At 36.2% G+C, this 20840-nt stretch overlaps 1 protein-coding gene across 7 annotated transcripts in view; it reads right to left on the bottom strand.

Annotated features, from left to right (window-relative positions):
• Positions 1-753: 753 nt before the first annotated feature.
• Positions 754-20840, bottom strand: part of Bclaf1 (BCL2 associated transcription factor 1) — a 30217-nt gene continuing 10130 nt past the window's right edge. For 3 of the 7 annotated variants that reach the window (XM_052169412.1, XM_052169413.1, XM_052169411.1), the window contains 11 exons: positions 20676-20792; positions 18942-19850; positions 16943-17608; positions 16641-16810; positions 14543-14648; positions 13354-13438; positions 10605-10780; positions 9277-9457; positions 8207-8353; positions 3213-3425; positions 754-3081 (listed from right to left, as the gene is read on the bottom strand). In XM_052169412.1, coding sequence (XP_052025372.1) covers positions 3076-3081; positions 3213-3425; positions 8207-8353; positions 9277-9457; positions 10605-10780; positions 13354-13438; positions 14543-14648; positions 16641-16810; positions 16943-17608; positions 18942-19850; positions 20676-20779 — 2763 coding nt within the window. In that variant the 5' untranslated portion in view covers positions 20780-20792 and the 3' untranslated portion in view covers positions 754-3075. Of the gene's footprint in view, positions 3082-3212; positions 3426-8206; positions 8354-9276; positions 9458-10308; positions 10471-10604; positions 10781-13353; positions 13439-14542; positions 14649-16640; positions 16811-16942; positions 17609-18941; positions 19851-20675; positions 20793-20840 lie in introns of those variants that run through there. The other 4 variants (XM_052169414.1, XM_052169417.1, XM_052169415.1 and 1 more) reach the window with 4 other exon arrangements.

Here is a 20840-nt window from a genome sequence, read left to right on the forward strand (position 1 = left end):
CTGTCTGTAACTGTAGAGAATCCAATGCACTCTTCTGTCCTTTATGGGCACAGGCCACACCACAGACAAAAACTTTCTTTTGTATTGCCAATAATTTTTAAGGGAAGCGTTTCAATTGGACCAGATCGTAGAGAGCAAAGACTAACTTCAGTTCCTGATCAGCCGTACTTGCTGGAGGACGGCCTGCTATGGATGTGACTCAGTTTTGCCCAGCATGCAAAAAGCCCCAGGTTCAATTCTAAGGACAAAATATAGTGGCCAACTACTGCAATCCCCACACCCAGGTGGAAGCAGTAAGATCAGACATAAAAATCATCTTTGGCTATACGCTTGAGTTTAAGGCCAGCCTGGGCCCAATGAGATGGACTCAAAACAAAAAAGAAGACCATCAAAATCTTAGATTTTAAGACAGATGCAGCTCTGATTGACATCGAACTGCTATCCCCCCCCAAGTGTGAGGATTAACGTTTGGTGCCTATTCTTTTCAAGGACCTCTCTTCTTTTGAGGAGTACCAATCTAGAATTGCTATGCTTTTTAGAATGGCTCACTAAAAAACGGTATGCGTTCTCATCTTCCCAAGGAGAAGACAAGAAAGCAATTAAGAGAGTTTTAAAGAATTTAAAACATTTATCAAACCACATTATCAAATTTATACAAGTTGATAGTCCAAATTCCAGAAACAGGCCAGAGAACCAGCTGGGTAGAGTCCAAGCAGCAGCAGCAGCCTCACAGTTAGGTAAACAGACACCAGCTATCACCACTTAGGACATTTTATTGGCATATGACATTTACAGGGTCCCTGTTGAAATATACACCACACTGAGGAAGACTCCTTTAGCCATCTACATTCATTCCCATTGGATATTTTTCCCTCAAATTATAATTTAATTCCCAACACTGATTTTAACTGTGATGAAAGGGAACAATAACAATTCTTTGAAAGAGTACAACTGGGAAAGACTTTGCTTTTTATATTAAAATTCTTAAGATGCTGAAGCATACAAACCTAAGAATTGAGTCATGGCCTTCTTAAACTGCTTTCTTATTTTTTTAATGGGAAAATCCTTTGGTTCATTTTTATTTCTTTTCTCTGGGTAAAGGAAGAATGCGAATGCAGCGTGTAACATATGGTACACAATGTATAAACACTTATTTTCCTGGCACTTGTAGTCAAGCGGCTCAAACAAGAGGCACAGGTCAGCTTTTGTAGCATGTCATGAAGTGTGTGATAAGGTCATGATCTCAGAATGCACAGAGGCTAGGTTGTGTTGGGCTCTGAAAAGGAGAGGATTCGCAGTGGTATTCGCTACTGCAGTCCTTAGAACATCCCTTGACTATGATGTGATGGGATACTCTTGACCTATAGAATGGAAGTAACCATAGGCACAGCACTTAAATACAGCCTGTTACTCCTCATTAAATAAGATTCAACAATTCTACTTTTCTCTGTTGTGGAAAAAGTAAATCTAAACAGGTAAAAACATGAAGATTCAGTGTATAAGCAAAAAACTACTAAAATAAAAGTTCTACATCCATATAAAATAGAAGTTGTATAGAAATTATTAGGGAATTAAACATGTTGTTTTTACTTTTAAAGTTAATCTGAACTATTATTTATGATAGTTATTATAAATAACCTTGTTCAGATTGAAGCAATAAAGTTGCATTGCAGGTGTTTTCTGATTTACTAAATAATTTCAGAGTGGCAGTGTTGCCAATTTTTTTTTTTTTTTGCAACTGCCACTAGCTATTCAAGGTCTAAGATCCTGTAAAATCATCAAAACTGAAAAGTTTACATTAATAGAATAAGTATTGTCTTCTTTAAATGTACACATACACAACTAATCTGCTGCAATGTGGCTAGCTTTACCTTTTTAAAAAATCAATTCTTAGCACTGAAGTTTGTTATTCCTTCAAGAGCTATTAAAGAGCAAAGAAAGATATTTACGTAAAGAATAGACTCCAAGAAAAAAGCCATTTTATAAATTTAAATTGTTGGGGTATACACACAATTAGATCAATGCTACAAGCTTCTTGCTTCTATTGGCAACATTAAGAGAAAGCAAATTACTTAAATATGCAGTTATGTTGCCTCTATCTAATCTTGTAGTTAAATTATGGACTAATCTACAGTTGTTCAAAGCATCCAGTAAATATGTAAGCTATCCAATCAGGTACAAGATGACGGCATGCACCGCTATGCTGCAGGGTAATCCTCCTCCACATGAAAAGGACTCACTCCCAAATTTTGTTGTGGTTTGGTTTTTTGTTTTTTTTTTTTTTTAAATACAATCAGGTCTATGGAATTAGAATTTTACGAAACCAATTTCTCTCTCTTGCATAGGTAGCTGGTATCTAAGACCATGACTCAAACTATCAGATGAGAATGGAAGAGAATATTCAATTGTGAATTCATACTGGAAAGTCTCTTCAAATGATTTTACAAGTCATTGTTTGCTTTCAGTAAAAATACCACTTTCTCAAATCTTTTTTTACTTTGTAGCTATTAACAAAGTTACTGCCCTCCTTATATATTTGCTTAAGTGCAAAATAGTTTACCATAATAGCAACTTTGTGATATTCTTCAAAAATTAGTCACCCTACTATGTAGTGTTCAAATTTTAAAAGATGTTAAACTGATGTGTACAGTTAAAAGAATTAGTGTGGTCACTATAAACAATTCCTGTTGAGGATTTGTGTGGATTTGTGTAGGGCTAATGTTCACTTCAGAATCAAACACAGCAGGGAGGCGAGTTAAGAGCTGTCACAGAGCTGGACTTGACCACTTCTTATAGACAAAGCAGAAATACAATGCATGTAACAAAAACAGTCAAAGGTTTTAAAAGTTGATAGTTACAAATATGATACTGAACATTTTCTACTTTATTTCAATACAATTTTCAACATACAGTCTACTACTTTTTCAAGATATTTGAAGACTTAAAACAAAATTTCTATAGACTACTTGCAAACAGTACATTTTAAGTAAAATGCTTACATTCTTATTGGAAAACAAAATTCCGGTTTAAAAAAATGTTAAGTGTCAAGTTCTGCTCCCTGTTGCAATCTTGAGACTATTCCTAAAAAGGAAAAGGAAATTAAAGGTCAGTAAATCTGTGGGTAGTATATATTAATAATATTTCTAAAAGCTGATCAACTCATTTGCCTGCTAAGTTCATACTAACTAAACTGTGAAAATCCAGGAAATTACCTTTTCTTCTTTGCGTCTGTCCTTCTTCTCTTCATTATTTTCCATGGACTCTTCTTCATCTTCAACAATCCCATCTCCTTGGTATTTGTCATGAGTCCATTTTGGACTGCTACCTGATTTTTTGAAATTAAAGCGCCCTCTGCCGCGTTGAAAAGTACCACGACCTCTTCCTCTTTTGGCCCAATAATCCACACCATCATCTCTGTCATCGTGCTATAAAAAGGTTTAAAAAGAAACATCAATAAAACAGCTTTCTTGTAAAGATATCCATTCTTTAACATACAGGGGCTCCCCATCCCCTAGAAATTATCATAAGGATACTGCAAAAGTCACAAACTCTCATTATAATACTATAAATAATATTTATTATATCATGTAATAGTCATTTAAATCTCAGAGTAGGACTTTTGTCTTAAAGTAAGATTTTAAAATAATAAATATTTTAAATATTTACTACATCATATAATGTAATAAATTTTAAAATAAATATTTTAAATATTTACTACAACATGTAATAAATGTTTAAAATATTTATTACTTTAAAATCCTACTTTAAGACTTTAAAATCCTACTCTGAGATTTAAATCTAGATGTGAATGAACTACTGGCTAGGGGTTTCATGGTAAATCATAACAGCATAGCCTGAAGGCAATTTATTAGCTTTTACAGTAAGTACTGAAGCTATTACATTCCAAGCTTATTTTTTTAATAAATATACTTAAACACAGTTACTCCCCAACTTATAAACCTTTCTATTAAGTACAACAATCTCCAAAGCTGAAAAGTTTGTCAAGAAGCATTCCCATTCCAAAACACAGTACAAAAGGCTAAAGGTCCCTATCACATTAACCCCCTAAATCTGCCCACTGTAAGATAAAGTGAAGCAAAACAATGGCCTTTATGAGGAAACAAACAGTGCACAGGTAAGCAAGGGTGCATGGCCTCTTAAGTACTTGTATTGAGCAACTATCCAACTCACAAAAATCTTTTAAAATGTGACACAAAAACTGTTTTCAAAACAGAATATGCCTTTGTGCATAAGATGTGTACAGATTAACTTCTTATATAACTTAAAAAAATAGAACTATACATGCAGGTATTAAGCTATTTGAAAGAACAGTTCTCAGCTGTTAATTCCTGGTCTCTTTTGACACTTTCACCAATGAAGACTGAAGGTAGGCTGTGCATGACTCCATAAAGAGTGACTTCTGGACTCTACAGAAAGTGCAGACTTCCCAAGAGAACCACTCAAGATGCTATGGACTCAGTCACATTGTCTCATGCTCCCTTATAGCACCAACACCCACTTTTAGAGCCTTGCTTGGTGTTGCTTTTAATAGTCTTTGAATTTGTAGCAAGAAGCAAACAAGTTCTGAAGAAAGGACCTGCCATCACACCTTCAACAGAAACCAATTCTCTGAGACTTTACATCACTCTAATAGAGGGGGACAGCCTAGAAGGAACGCTAACGTTTCAGTAAAATGCACTTGGTCCAGTGTCTACCAAGCAAGGAGTCAAACCATCTATAGTGCTTAATGGGTATGGTGACACATTGCTCTGAATACTTGAAACCAAGAACCAGGTATACAATATGACTATCTGTTCCTATCCTGTAAAACACGGAGAAAACAGACAAAAAGCTGAAAACTCTTTACTGACCACTACTTATTTTCCACAAATCCTGGTGGCAGTTATCATATCAGGCAACTCAGGATAGAAATGGAGAGCGCCAGCAGCAAAGCTAGTTGCCAGTCAGATTAGTCATTACTTTTAGCTAATACACTCATCTGAATTTTTAAGTAAAAAGAAACTAGAACCCCGGGAGACTAAGCTGTTTTGTTCAGAGTACATTCATTCTAACAGCAACTATGTGAGATAGTATTTTTCTTCCTTTCCCACTTTCCTGCATATGTGAGCATATGTAGGGTGCCTGTGGAGGGCATGACTTAGGCTGGGGACACTCCCCTACCTGCTCTTCCACCGTGTCCAGTATGCTACCTGGCGGATAGGGGAATCCCTTATCTCTACTTTGGAGGTTGAGATTACAGATAGGCCCTCAGACCACAAACCCAGCATTTGATTAGGGTTCTTGGGAATTCCAATGTTCTAACTACTGAGGTACCCTCAGCCACTGGAAACAGTCTTACTTTTCAAATTCTTACATTCAAAATTTGAGTCTCCTAGTTTTAGGAATTTTTTCACAGATAACAGAATGGCTTTGTTCTCTTTTTAAAAAGGAATCTATAATGGACTCAAGATCTCCAGCATCCCTCTCTCTCCACTTAACACAATTAAATCAAGTTTTTCTAGGAATGTAAACCTATTAATGCAAACAGGAATCTCCATTTCAAAGTTAGCCTGGTCTATAGAACAAGATCCTGTCTTGATCTCCTCCAATTAATTAATAACTCTATCAAGTATTGAGTTTTTAAAACTTTACTTTCAAAAATTACTCTAAATTTGGCATCGCTGTCGGCCCCTAAGTCCCTAAGTCTCCTGTCCTTGTGCTCTGAGAATGAATGTGTCCACACGATATCCCTCACTTGTTCCACCTCCCCATACTCTCAGGACCTGCCTGACGACACTGGGATCTTCCTACATCCCTAATATTGACTATTACCCCCTTCCACAGAGCCAAGGTCTATGATGAGAACCAGAAGAATGTAACAAACACTCATAATCAGGGTAGGATGAAAATCAAAAATCAGAAATTCAGATTGGAACGCAGTGCATGGCATTAAAATATGAATACCGTTCTTACTAGTTCAATAGTCAAACTACTCAGTAACTGAATTACTGGTCATCTGTGAAAATACAATAGCCTCAAACCTAACTTTCTTATTTCATGTCTGAGAGTGGGTCACTGTGTAACATGTTAAGACCCAAACTTAGGTCTATCCTCCTGCCTGAATGCTGGGATTTCAGATATTCATTAACATGCCCTGCTTAAATATTACTAATCATTAAATTCTTCTGGGCTAGAATTCCTAATATTGATATATTATAGTTCAAAAACCCCAGGGAATCTAAATTTAAGGCTCATTTCTTCTGAATGTGTTCTGGCTCCTAATACTGTCTGAAGTCGGTCTGTACATGAAATGCACGAATTTTCTGGTGAATCCAAGTAGCCACTTCAATTGTCTGAGTACAAAAAGAACTTCACCGTCAGTCTGTGATACCTGTAAACATGTGTTATACAGACCAATTATTAAAAATTACAACCCACAGTCAGACAGTGATGCACAGCTTTAATCCCATCATTCTGGGAAGAGGCAGACAGACAGAACCTCTTGAGTTTGAGGCCAGTCTGGTCTACAGAGCAAGTTCCAGGACAGCCATGACTAAATAAAGATACCTTGTCTCAAACCAAAAAAAAAAAAAGAAAAGAAAAGAAAAAGGTAACATAAAATAACCACAAATTATTATCATTACTTGTTACATAACTAAATTCTTTTGGGAGGAAAAGGGGGGGGGGGGGGGAATGGGACTTCTCTATGGAGTCCTGAACTGGCTCTGTAGACCAGGTTGGCTTCTAACTCAGAACTGTCTACCTCTGCCTCTCATGAGTGAGAGGATTAAAAGTGTGCACTCTAACACCCAGCAAATAACTAAATTCTTAGAATAAAACATTAATAAAATTAATGTAAGACACCCTAAAATGTTTATGTCCCAATTAAATATATAAAGACGCATGAAAACAGATCCTGACAAACTAACAGAAACTCTGGTCTAAATTATATCTCGATTGTATACAGTAGCATGTGCCTGTAATGCCAGAATTTACAGGGCAGATAGAAAAACTCAAGTTCAAAGTCAACATACTGGATATACCTAGTACGTTTGAGACCTTGTCTCAAAACCACACTACTTTTTGAAATGGTTAAAATATACCACAAAGTTTCCTCCTTCAATCCTAGCAATCAAAAGCAGAGGCAGAGAGACATCTCCATGAGCCCTAGACAGCCTAGTCTAATGAGACGCTATCTTGAAGGAAAAAACCTAATGGTTCAAATCTACTAGCTTCTTATTCTCTCTTAACTTTCTAAGTTCACACTTGAACTATTTGGCATTTTTACTACTCCTCATCCCATATCTGAAATATGGGCCTTTTAGCACTATGTCTTCGATGTAATCTCATCACACCTTTAATGGTGACCTGACATGTTGGTTCCTGCATCCCAGTGTCTAAATCTGCATTAACAACTACCCACTGGATCCACTGGATCCATTCTTGCTCTCTCCTAATCACTTCAGACCCAACATAGATAGGGAGATAATCCATTTTTGAAGAAGCTATAATAAACTAATATTCTGGTACATGTGGGTAACTTAAAAATCTGCCACTATAATACAAAACATACAACCCATTCCCATGACCAACTAGACAAAATTATCATCCTATTCAGAGATCCTTCAAGACCCACAACCTCCCATTTTAACCCTCGGAAAGCAAATTGAACAGGAAAAGCATACCCATCACAACAAGGACCAACCAAAACCACCATATTTAATAGCAATTCCAATTACAATACCTGGCTTCCCTATATATCAATGAATTTTGAAAAACTTGAGATCTTTCATTACAACAACCATGAAGAACATTTCTTTCCTCATTTTTAAATAAATAGCTAGGAAATAAAGTACAATTAAGAGGTTTCTACACTTAGAAGTGTCTTCTAGACAGATATGAAAGATGTTAAACTCAACTATAGTATGGTTTTGTTCTATCTGAATGTGGCAATCAAATCAAGCAATTTTTAATTTACCTTGAGCAGCCCACTATGTGATGTTAAGTCAAGCTTATATCAGAACTAAAGGGACCCATAACTGAATTTAAAGTTTCAAACAATTAAAGTAATGATATTTTAAAAAAAAACTGTTCGCCCAAGTTACAATGAAAATATCCTAATGGTGAACATCTGTCCTGGAATGTATTCGCCTAGGATGTTTGGAAAATCAACACAAACCAAATACAACAGATTTCTAACACCCACCAAGAAGTACTTCTTGCTCTTTGGGGTATATTCTGGATCCCATTCCTCTTCCTTCGGTCTCTTTTGAAAAGTGGTATTTGAGTTGTTTGGACCAGTATTTGTCCCAGCAAAAACTCCTCTGGCTCTTCCTCTGCCTCTAATTCGAAACTGATTAACATTAACACAGTTGTTTAGTAATGCAATCAAAGGTATTTAGTTACATGCAAACTCTAGATTTTACTGCAGTAACAAAAACAATGTGTGAGTGGTGTGTCTACCTGTCTGTCTGTCTTCACAGCCACTGAAAATAGAACAGGTGGCCATTTGTACCACAAGGTTACTGGAAGTTGAGTAGATGAAGAAAAGTGATATTCTGAAATATTAGAGTATGTACTTTCAAGACCTAAAACTAGTATTTTTAAACAGTAATATAGGCAGGTCCCTCTGCTCATGAACCAAAAGCTATGTTAGTTCCTGTGAATTATACCAATAGTCTCAAGTGTCCAACCATATCTATTACCCTGAAAGAAAAGCCCTTCTGTTTCCTGAAATAACCTAGTGACTATTTTAATATCCAACTAGATATAGCTAAAGGTTAAAGTATGGACCCGAGGAAAAATGTACTACATTTAAGCCTGTAACAGTTACAGGCTTCACTTATTATTTTTTACTTTATAAAAACATAATAATGGCTTCTACGTAGACTTGGAAAAGTTGTGTGATTGGTACACATAAGCAAGGAGCTGAACAGGAAAACAAAACCAGCAATAATACAGAGAGATAAATACATTTTAGTATTTTTAAAACAGGTTTTCCAAAACTGGTGATTTAATAAGTAAACTTTTACTCTTGAAACACTGATCTGAAAGTTTAAAAAAAAAACTATCTAGTTTATACAGATGCTTCAAAATTTCGAATTGAATGGCATTTCATTTCATTGACAAGATAACATTACAAATACCAGCTTGTTATTCAAGACTGTTTCTGACTTTGGGAAGATGATTAATAATCTACAAGGTGTGCTTGGTTTTCCCTTTACACACTTCTCCAAGATAAAGCCTCCCGAATGATCAAAGATAACTATTACTTACAAAGGTTCCTCTTGGCCGGCTAACTCCTGCAAAGCCCGAGTAGTCTTTCATCTCGTGGTGAGTTTTAAAGTCTTCTTCTCTTTCTTTCTTACTCTCTTTCTCCTCTCGAGAGCTGGGTGAGGAGGGTGACGCCGGCGAGGATGAGGACCGAGAATGGTCTTGCTCTCTGCCTTTATGCTTGCTGAAAAATAAAAGAAACGTGCTATTTTTTTAAAAGATAAATAATTATTTAAAATCTTATGAGGAATGCTTTTAAGTTAAAAAAAAAAAGTACCCGCTTAAAATTATTATATAAGTAAAATTGGGTATAAACTCTGACAGTCTGTTTCCAATTGTCTTCATTGACTATTTTAAATGACAGCCTAACAGCTAGAAACCGGTAGTTGGCAAACTTCAATGATGTTTAATTCTTCATTACTTTAACTTGTTGTAATCCTTTGTTATGTTAATACAAGGAAAGGAACAGAGTGGGGTTGGTTTTGGTGCGGTGCTGGGGATTGAACCCAGGGCTTGATACATACTAGGTGAGCATGCTACAACTAAGCTATAGCCCCAGTCCAAAATGTCCTTGAGTCCAAGTTTTAAAAAGACTGCAGTTTATATACACCCTGAGTGAGAACAGTCTGTTTGGTTTAGGCCACAATATCATGATAGAAATAAAAGGCACATAACATTACAAGTAACAGTCATAAATTTAAAAGCACAAGTATAATCCACCATTTACCTAATGAACATCAAGAAAAAATTTTCTATAATACATTTTATTCCTACTTATTTGACTCTATAAATATAAATTTACATGATTCTAATGCAACGCCCGAAAAGGTCATACCTGCAGTAACTCTTACCACTGCTAACAGTATCCAGGGAAATATAATTTTCAAAGACTAATGCACAATAACCCTACTTCCTGGTTTTCCTCCCCCCATCTCTCCCATGTTAAACCACTAGATAACACTTTAACAGTCTTGTACTCTGGGTGTTATGAGTTGAAAAAGTGCGGAATCAAGCATAACGAACCAAAGTTCTTACACAAACTGTTTCTAGAAATGCACTGCATTGAAGTCCAACCTCCTGATGTAGCCTGGATAATAGGACACATTAATTTGTCATTTTTTTTTCAGTGTTAGCTTGCTATTCCAAAGTTTTTGTCCTCATCCACCATAAGCCGTGTAAAAGACAAATACATTTTTGCTGTAAAACAAATAATTTTAATTGTTTAAATTTAAACATTTGATTACATCGTCAAAATTGAAAGCAATTAAGCTGACAATTATTAAAGGCTAATTAGAAGCTAAAGCCTAAGTCAAGACAATCTGAACAATCACCTGTCGTCTTTGTAAGGTTTGTATTCCTTGTAATCCTTTGGTGCTTTTTCTTGCTTTCTTGATCCACTAGATTCCCTGGAGCCCTTGGAATCTCCCCGCTCTTTACTTCTTTCTTTACGGCGACGGTCAATGTCATGCCGAAGATCAGCAGAATCACACCTTAATTTTTTATCTCCCTGTAGAAAATATATGTAAAACACAAATTTCAGGAAATATACCGAAATGTATACAAGCATGTAGTTATATCACAACATATTCTAAACTGGTATTTTAGTATCAAAAACTACTGCATCATATACTATCAATCATTCTCCAAATTTCTCTTAAAACTACATTTTATGAGCATTTATGTACATATACTAAGACTTCAAGATACTAAATTCTTTAGTTTTGTTATTTATTCAAAACAATCTATAAGCTTTCATTCAGCGAAGTGATACATCTTTCTATTCAGTGAATCATTATTAATCCTCATTCTTCCAAATAACTTTTATGAAATAGATCAACAGTATTGAAAGTTATAATCTATAGATGCAATGTGGTTTTCAGCCTATAATCTTGTGATTCTGGAGTTATGAGTCTCATTAACTATGCCTCATTAACATCAAGCTCTTCCCAGATAGACTGATAAATGCAATAGAAGATACTTCAAAATGAGGGAGTCTGTAATTTTCATGACATGCAAGTGGAATAAGATTAATAAAACTGAGGTTGAACAAAGGTCAAAGTCAAAAGATATTATTCGCAATCCTGTACTCAGTATTTTGGGGCTATATATTGCCCTTTCTCAATTCAGGTATTGCAACAGACATTAGTTTAACTGGGTCACAGTTCACCTCCTCCTTGTTCCATTGCTTTTTTCAAATACTATATAATTTAGGAGTTGAAAAGAGGCATCTAGGAATGAAGAAAAATTATACATCAGTAAGATGCTATGCAATGTGGACATCCTTGGTATTATTCAACAATGAGAACTATTTACTCTGGGACGTCTATAGTATTCATAAGCATAAACAAAACTGAAATATATCTCTCAATGTCAAGTACTACTCACCAATTTGTCCCTAGAGTAACAAGTCTAATCATAAGCAAACTTTCCTAGTCACCTAGGTATCACTGACTCCGTAAGAAACAATATATCTAAGTCAAACTACTTTGTAAATCTTGCTAAGCATGTAATTTCATATTAACAGGTTAATTATTCATTAAAGACAGAAAGATAACAATGCCAAATTATCATGTCTTTCTGGCCATCAGTTACTACTCTCTCAGACCAAAGTGAATTGTTGGAGAAATGAAACACATTTAACCCTTATTAATAAGCCTAAAGATTAAGGTAAAAGATTTCTTTAAGTATTGAACTGTTCACTCCTCTATTTTTCTAAAACTTTTATCTCCTGTGCACAGACATAATCTTACCCCTAAGCTCCAGACTTCAAAACCAATTAGTTAGCAGCATACCCTACTGAAAAAATGTGTACACTGGCACAGTCAAGTAATTCCTATTAATACAAGTAAAATCCAAAATAGCCCAAATTTTCCACAACTCTACAAAACAAATACATTCTTATTATTTTACTTAGAAAAGTCAAGGTTCAAGAATTAATTATTTTCCATAGCCAAAGCATTTTCAAAGCAGAAGTGATCCCTTGCCACCTCTGCTGCGTATCCTACTAAGCACTTTTCAGACAGCCATATGAACAAGTGCACGCAATGTCAACGTGAATCCCCAGCAAGTCCCTCATGTCTGCACGGCAGTCTCACCAAAGCCTGGCTTCCTCACCTTACCTGTAGTAGCTACGCAGGCTCTTCCCAAGTTTCAAAGCCAAATCCCTAAGTAGTCCAATAGAACTGCTGAAACCTGTTTTGTTTCAAAGTTCATTCTGCAAATCAGATTTTACAGCGCCTAGTCTTTCCTTCTCATGGTGTAGGCCAGCAGGCCTGGATTTTATAGACAGCTCAGGCTGGCCTCTGCCTTCTGGGTGCAGGGGATAAAGGTGGACCCAGCCTAAAATGCTTCTTTTTTTCTTCGTAATTCAACACAAGAGGTTTTTTTCATACACTATATTCTAATTACAGTTTCCCCTCCCACTACTCCTCCCATTTCTTTCCCCTTCCCCTCCCATCTGGATCTACCCCTTTCTGTCTCTCCTTAAAAAACAAACAGGAATCTCTGGGATAACAATAGACATAAGATAAAACAAACCAAGATAGGACCAAACAGAAGGTAACAATCACAAGTTAAAAAAAAAAAAAGCCTATTTCTTAAACCACACAAAAATGTGCAATATCCAGGTATGACAACGCACATCGTAGGCTAGGCACTCGGGAAGCTTACACAGGAGTTCAATCAAAGACAGCCTAGGTTGTCAAACTTGCTACCTTCAAAACCACAGCACGAGGGTAACTACTTTGAAAAAGCAGAAATAGAATTAACTTTAAAAGACACATTCAAATCCTGACTTATCAATTTCATCACAAAACCTCATAAAAACCATAATATAATTTATATCCTATTTATAACCTATATATAATTTATATCCTATATCTTTTCTACCCACCAATTCCCTATCCTTAGGACTGACATTTACCCCATTGACGAGCATTTCCAAAAAGGTATTTTTGGTTTAAATTAAGATATACTAACACAAACATTATGTATTTAAAAATTTTGCCTAAGAAAACAATGTTTAGTATGATTAAGCTCAGTTTTGCATGAAAAGTACATTAAAAAAAATAAAAACTATACCTTCTGAATTTCTTCTTTGAAAACTCTCTCCTCTCCTGCTAAACGGGTATGCTTCCTCAGAGCGCTTGGAGAGATGTCAATCCTCCTTAATATTAAAATAAAGGGTATTTATAGTTATATTATTTAGTTATATTATTTATGTTCTGATTCAAAAGAAAAATAGTACTACCCATTATTGAGAAATACTAGTTACATTTCTCCTGAGAAACCAATCTGGCACAATTAAGTCTACTGTTTTAATCCTAAAACAAGAAATAAAAATTATATGCATTAAGAATTAATGAAAAACTGGCAAATGCCACGTAATCCTACGTATAGAGACCAGGAAAAAAAAAAAAAAGACAGCTTTGAGTTTGATGTCCACATAAGCTACATAGTGAGTATGAGGCTAGACAGAACTACATAGCAAAATCCTGCCTCAAACACAAAACAAACCAATTAAAATACTTGGGGTAGATCTTTATGTATAAATGAAAACAGACCTTTAAACACTAAACTTTAACCATGAAAAATAATACTTTATTATTTTAAATAGTAAATCACCATGCCACCTAACTGAAATTAAGTTATTCAATATTAGTATTGATACAATGCTCTGACAAACTACTGGGTTCCAAGAGTTCTTATAACTATTTGCCCATCTTGTGTTTGATTCTGCACTTTTCTGTTCCAGGCTTTTATTGGTTAGAACTTCTCACTGCATTCTTAGCAAGCAAGCACCCAGTTGGAGTCTGAGTTTCAGCGCTATCCCGTAAAGCACTGTGCAGGTGAAACACCGATGTCCAGACCCTCAATAACGGAGCCAGACCCGGACTATGACCGACTGCCGACTTGGCATCTACCTTCTTTCATGAGGCGGCTTCTGGGCCTCTCCAAGCATTTTTCCCTCAGTTAGACTCAGAAATTCAAAGTTTCCTTGAAACAGTCACTCCCCAACCCAGGCCCCCCAAAACTTACAGCTATTAAATTCCACAATGACTGAAGGTAGAATATTAAAGTTCTAACAATTTTAAACTAAGTAAACTAAAAATCAGGGGAAAAAATTAAAATTTTTCTAAACTTGAAATGCAGTGAGTGCCTTCAATCTAGAAGAGTCCAAAGTTTACTTATGTCGTGATGACAGCATCCTTCTCATACAACCTCAAGCATCTTAGTAACAGTCTATATGCAAATTCAGTACTATACCTACCTGTGTATCTCAGGGCTCTTTTGCCGGGTACTATGTTCTTCAGTAGCTTTCTGGTATGAAGTGAACCGCTCGTTTAGGGTCACTGCAGGTGATTTGAAGTATTGCTCTGTTGATTTAGGAGAAACACTGTCTAATTAGGAATCTTAATTTTAAGAGGGGATGTTCATTTGTGATAGAAGGGCATGTAGCAGGTGAGAGGAAATAAAAATACTCAAGAAACCTAGCAGAAGAGAACCAAATGTCAAAATAAAAACTCCTATTCCTTTACTTCCTTGTACCTCAACAATGACTGCAAAGGTCCTCACAGGACCCTGTCAACACTAACTACAACCCCATACTATTAACAGATAAGCAAGACTCTAACTCCATGCTAATAAACTACTTCCTCAAAAACCTACCAACAATGTTGTCATTTCAACTAATCATTTGCAGCAAAAATAAAGAAAATTACAGAGTTTGAATAAATAATAAAATTATGTTAACTATGATGACATCAACAGAAACAGCTTTACAGAAAAAGTGAATACTGCCACTTAATTGGGGAGAAAAAAACACTTTGAAATCAATTTACATTCACTAATTCGTCCAAAAACTCTGGCATCTTGGCAAACCTGACAGCACATATGATACTGTATATTTCTTTACGCAATTTTTAAATTAGTAATAACGATATTGATTAGTTTCTAAACCAGTTTAAGATATGCTGTAAATGTAAAATAGACGTATAAAGTCATGAACTATGAAATGTTACATTATGAAGCAAGCTATCTGCTTAACAGGTCAACATACATCTTGTGTCAACTTACCGCCCAGTATCCAGCACATGTCTCATAACCAATCATTAAAACTTGAAACGGCCACTACCAGGGTAGTGCCTCAATCATAATTCCATGAAACCCAGGAATTTGAGCTAGCAACTCAGTTTTTATGCCATTTTTTTTGCCAGGAAGACAGAAGATTCAACTTTGCCTGTATCTTTCAACAGCTATTTTACTTTGAAACATGGATTTTGGCATTTCAAAACATACTCCAGGACCTAGTTATAATGAAAAAGAAAACATCACTGGGCATTTTCAGCTCTATATAAAGTAAGAGCTGTTCAGATCGGTTGCACAACACCAATTATGAAACATAACTACAGATCCTCTAAAAAAGGAAAAAAGAAAAGGAAAAAGGAAAAAATGTATCAAAATCTGATCTCAAAATTCAACAATAAACTGTAATGTGTGAGACAGGTTAAAAAAAAAAAGACTGAAAAAAAAAAAAAGAAAAACTGTTAATGCTTCCTAATCTTATGAGCCACAATACTACAGCCACGAAGTCATGATAAGGTTCACAAGCTTATCTAAAGCTGAAGAGCAAAACGCTGTTGTTACCATGCTGACTGTAGCCAAAAAGGCTCTAATTATTCAGTGCATAAGGAACTGTGACAAATTTCAACTACTGTGAGTTGTTTACACAACTTTAAAAAAAAAAAAAAAAGAAACCAACAACAACAACAACAGCCATCGAGTTTCCTGGGGAAGAACCTGCTAATCACAAAAATAACCAAAGCCAAACTTTACCTACCTGCCCCCAAACAAAATCACACCCCAAAGTCTTTGAAAATTATTAGTAGCTTTTAAAATACAATATGCTGGTGAAAATATGAATTGACTTTAGCTAAAACAAAGCCATTTATTTCTAGACCCTAAAGACATACCCTGTTATTACAAAGCCTCGGTAAAACAGTAGTTACTATACTGTCTAGAGTTGCTATAAACTTACCCACTGAGTCACCAAGTCATAATAAGGCATACATATAATGACAGTTTTTCACATGCAGGACACTCATTTTCAGAATTAGGTAAATCTATATCATACTTCTAGGTGATACTAATATTTACATTTTAATTTCAGCCATTTGATTTTATGTCTTATATTTATTGGTTTCAATGCTAACTCTATCTTTCCCACAAACTTTCCAAATGTTTAATATTTAATAGTACTGATACACCTATCTGCTAGCTCAGTTAGTATTATAGCTATTATCCAACTTAACTTGTTTTTCTGCATGCAAGAAAAGCTTATTCCAAGATGCTACATATGCCGAGCATACCTTTCACATGATGAACCAAGGATACAATGTGTTGTATAAATGATTCTGAAGTGCTTTTGCTGGCCTGAGGCAACTTAATGTGGTCAAAGATGGAGCGGAATTCTTGCTCTTTCTTGACAGAATGGACAAGCGTGCTAGCAAGTAGCCTGTCTTTAGTCAAGGAGGCAGGTCTAGAATATATCAAAAATAAACACACACAACAAAAAAAAAATACACCATTGGTTTGAATGTGTAAACTCCATGCTCAGAAAAGTCATGTCTTCACTAAGCTACATTACTCCTAGGCACCCATGTGGAATTACCTGTTGGAATCGTCGAGAGGAACAGGAGCCATTTTGAGTTTGACTTCAGGACGGTGAGAATCACTGGCTATCATTTTGATCCTCAGCGGGCTCTCCTCTCTGAAGATGGGCTTTTCTCGGGCGTCCAGACTCTTGTGGAGAGGGGGACTATAATCAAAGAGCTCTTTGAGCTTTTCAGACTTTACCTGCTCCGGTGACTGCACTTCTTTCTTCACTGTTATTCTGTCCGCGCCTTTGTCTTCTTCCTTGTGCTTGTCTTTCCCAGCACTAGGCCTTTCCACTATGTACGCAGGCTCTTTCAGTTTATAGCTTTTCTCTTCTCTAAAGCCATCACTCTCTCTGCTGCCTTTCAGTGAGACTTTGGACTTGTGCTTGGGTCCTTCCTCCTCAGTACTCCGGTGAGATGAAGCCGCGAAGCTCTTGCCCTGACCTGCCAGGACTGACTTCCTAAACTGTCTGTAGTCCTCTGTCTCCTCTGTGTCATCCCCTTCAGAGTCATGGAATTTTTGTTTCGCAGACTCTTTATCACTAAAGTAATCTAGAACTTCCTGATCATCCCAATCTCCGTCTGCCCTGCCTTTCTCTGACCCTTTCTCCTTCGGAGCCTCTTTCTCCCTGATATTACCCCTATCCAGCAGGAATACTCTAGACTCTTCATCTGTGAACCTGTGAAAAAACAAAGAAAAGGACAGTAACTCTGGATTGCATTCATTGTAGATAACTTGTGTAATATTTAAAGTTACTCTACTGAAACTTAACCTCAGTTTTAAAACCATCAAAAACATTCAAACAGAATTTATACTGTTTAACTTCCCAAGTCATGCACTAAAGTCATTCCTAAAAACCTACTCTATGCAGTTACATGCTACAATTTTATACTAACAATTCCAAATTTTAAGAGCTCCCAAAGCCAAGCGGTGGTGGCGCACGCCTGTAATCCCAGCACTTTGGAGGCAGAGGCAAGCAGATTTCTGAGTTCAAGGCCAGCCTAGTCTACAGAGTGAGTTCCAGGACAGCCTGCCTGAGAAACCCTGTCTTGAAAAAAACCAAAAAAAATCCAAAGAGCTCCTGATATACAATACAGCCTAAATTTAACTTTTTGAGGCTAGGAACCACTAATGGACAATACAAATACCTCCTAAAATTTCAATTTATATTTATGCTTAAATTTTCAGATTTCATTTTTTTGTATTTTGCAGTAAAAGGTCATGTATTCCAGATTAGCCTCAAACTCTATAAAGTAGGAAGACACTCTAGAGCCTTCTGCCTCCACCTCCCTAACACTGGGATCACAGGTATGTGCTACCACATTTACCTTTTTTGTCAGCATAAACAAGACCTACAGAAGTAGGCTTCAATAACATAATATTAGGTAGTTAATACTCTACTTCAGACACAAAGTAGTTCATATAAAATCTGCTCCAGAAGATAATGACTTCTGGTAATAATAGAAGCTAATCATCAGTTCAGTAGAAGAAATTCCAGGTTGCATAGTAGGAAAAAAAATCGTAAGCAGTATACCTGTTCCACTTATTAACAACCAAATTTTCATTAGCTTGCTAGCATTTCTTTCTGTAATGCTTGGAACTAGAATTTGAACAAAGTACTTAAAATGTCATTAGACTCACTGAGAAATAAAGATGTTTTTCCCAAGTTAGGAAGAATTCACAAAGCACTGACAGCTGAATTATTATTACCATACAACATGTAACATGACTACACTGTTTCTGTATGGTCACATTCTAAAGCAAAAAGTCTCTAACACTGAACTGTGTTTACGTGTTTAATATATAACATTGGTTATCTTAGGTCTTTTTAAACAAATTTTTCCTTGTTTGTAACTGCTAGTTATGAGCTGATCAAATATAGCTAATAATAAAACAAAGAACAGAAACACTTAAAAACAATTTAGAATTATCAAGTAGGAACAAGTAAAAACAGTGAAAGACATAGCACAATGTTAGTTCTATAATATAAATGCACTACTTTGGATTCTTACCTTTTTAAGAACTTTCCCGTCGTCTTTGTTGTTTCCTGATCTCCTTCAGGATAGAAAGAGGACCGCCCCCTAGATTCCTCTCTTGGAGCATTCTGTGGTGCGATTGTCTTGGCAGGGCTTCTTCGTGATGGGATGTGATGAATTGGACTATTCTGAGAAGGGCTATATCGACTAGACCCATTTCCAACAGAACCAGATCCAGACCTCTCAGGACTGTGCTGAATGGAATGTGAATGCTGAGAAGGGGTATTTTTGGCAGAGTGGACTGTACTAAGCATGGGGGCATCTGAGCATGATGAACTCTGACTGGGTGGTGTAGCAATAGGTGAAGGACTATGAGGTGACCTTGGACTATTATCATAAGCTGAAAGGCCAGGCCAAATATCACCAGATGTAGCAGATTTATTAAACTCATCGATAGATTCAGATGGATCATGTTCAAAATTATCCTTTGGTTCCTCCTGTGATTTGCTTTTCAAAGGACTCTCTTCTTGGGGTTCCCCTTCGGCTTTTTTGGTTTGTTTTTCCTGAGACCCTCGTCGTTTAGAGACAGGAGATTTGCTATATGGGGATGAAGAACGAGATGATGATGACCGTGGAGACCGAGAGGATCTGTATGACCGGCGAGATCTACTTCGGGATCGTTGAGAAGACACGGATCTTCTTTTTGGACTCCTGGACCGTGACCGACCTCGTCTAGGACTCCTAGAGTGCCTTCTATTCCAGACAGGTCTATAGCCACCTCGATGGTATCTACCTCCTCCTCCTTGATAATACCCTCTACCCCTTCCTCTGTACCCATAAGGTCGTCTCATTCCTCTATTATTCCTGTAATCTCGACGATAATCTCTAGAATAAATACGATCTCTACTACGAGACCTCGAATATGTTCTGGAACGAGACCTAGAACTAAAAATGAAATAAGTATCAATTTCTAAAAACTAAAGTGTATCACCCATTTTAGATACATCCAGCTGAATAAAACATATATACAAGGGAAAATTATATATACTTAAAAACATTTGTTTGAAAAAGTTTACTGTTTCTGGTATGTTTAAAACATTTGCCCAAGATAAACAAAGAATAAGAGGCCTTGGGAAGTAGGCACAGGAAATGGGGCAGAGGGTATCAATACATCCAACACAAAATTGTATACAACATCTAGGCTGTCACTAAAATTCATAGTAAGACACATTTAAATGGCACCATGTACTGCTAATAGGGAAAAGGGGTTACATGGAATTACATAGAACAAAATGCCACTGATATTCAGCCAAGCTGACTATATAAAATACAGGAAAATTACAAACTAATATTAATTCTCAACAGGCTCCTATTCTCTGTACTATGGCTATTTGAAAAAAAAGTAATCATTTGTTAAACAAAAAAGGGGGAGGGGGAACTAACCTTTATAGAACCAGACTAAGTAAAAACCAGACAATAATAAATATAATTCAGTGCCAAAAAAAAATATTCAGTTTCTCTCTTAAGATGGAAAGAAACAAAGAAATTCATCATATATTAACACAGCACAGTAAATCTCTCAAGCCACAGTAGATAACTAGGTTACAACTTGGAAAATTCTGAATTTCAATTCTAAATGAGGACAATAATTCCAAGTCATGGAGTTTTATTGAGAATGGTAAACCGATGGTGGGTCCACTATATACTGTGTCTGTACACAGCAGACTTACTACTATTCACTATCAGAGCACCAGAAACACATTAATTCACCTGTATCTCTTCTTTCTGGAATGTGACCTTGATCTTGATCGAGAACTAGACTGCGATCTAGACTTGGATCTTGAAGAGTGGGATCTAGAATTGGAGCGGCCCATTTCCTTTCTCCGCCTAACCAATGGAAGCAACACTGGTTAAATTAATACAAATATATTAATA

Source organism: Apodemus sylvaticus, chromosome 23 (assembly GCF_947179515.1).
Source record: "Apodemus sylvaticus chromosome 23, mApoSyl1.1, whole genome shotgun sequence".
In the NCBI taxonomy this organism is placed as follows: Eukaryota; Metazoa; Chordata; class Mammalia; order Rodentia; family Muridae; genus Apodemus; species Apodemus sylvaticus.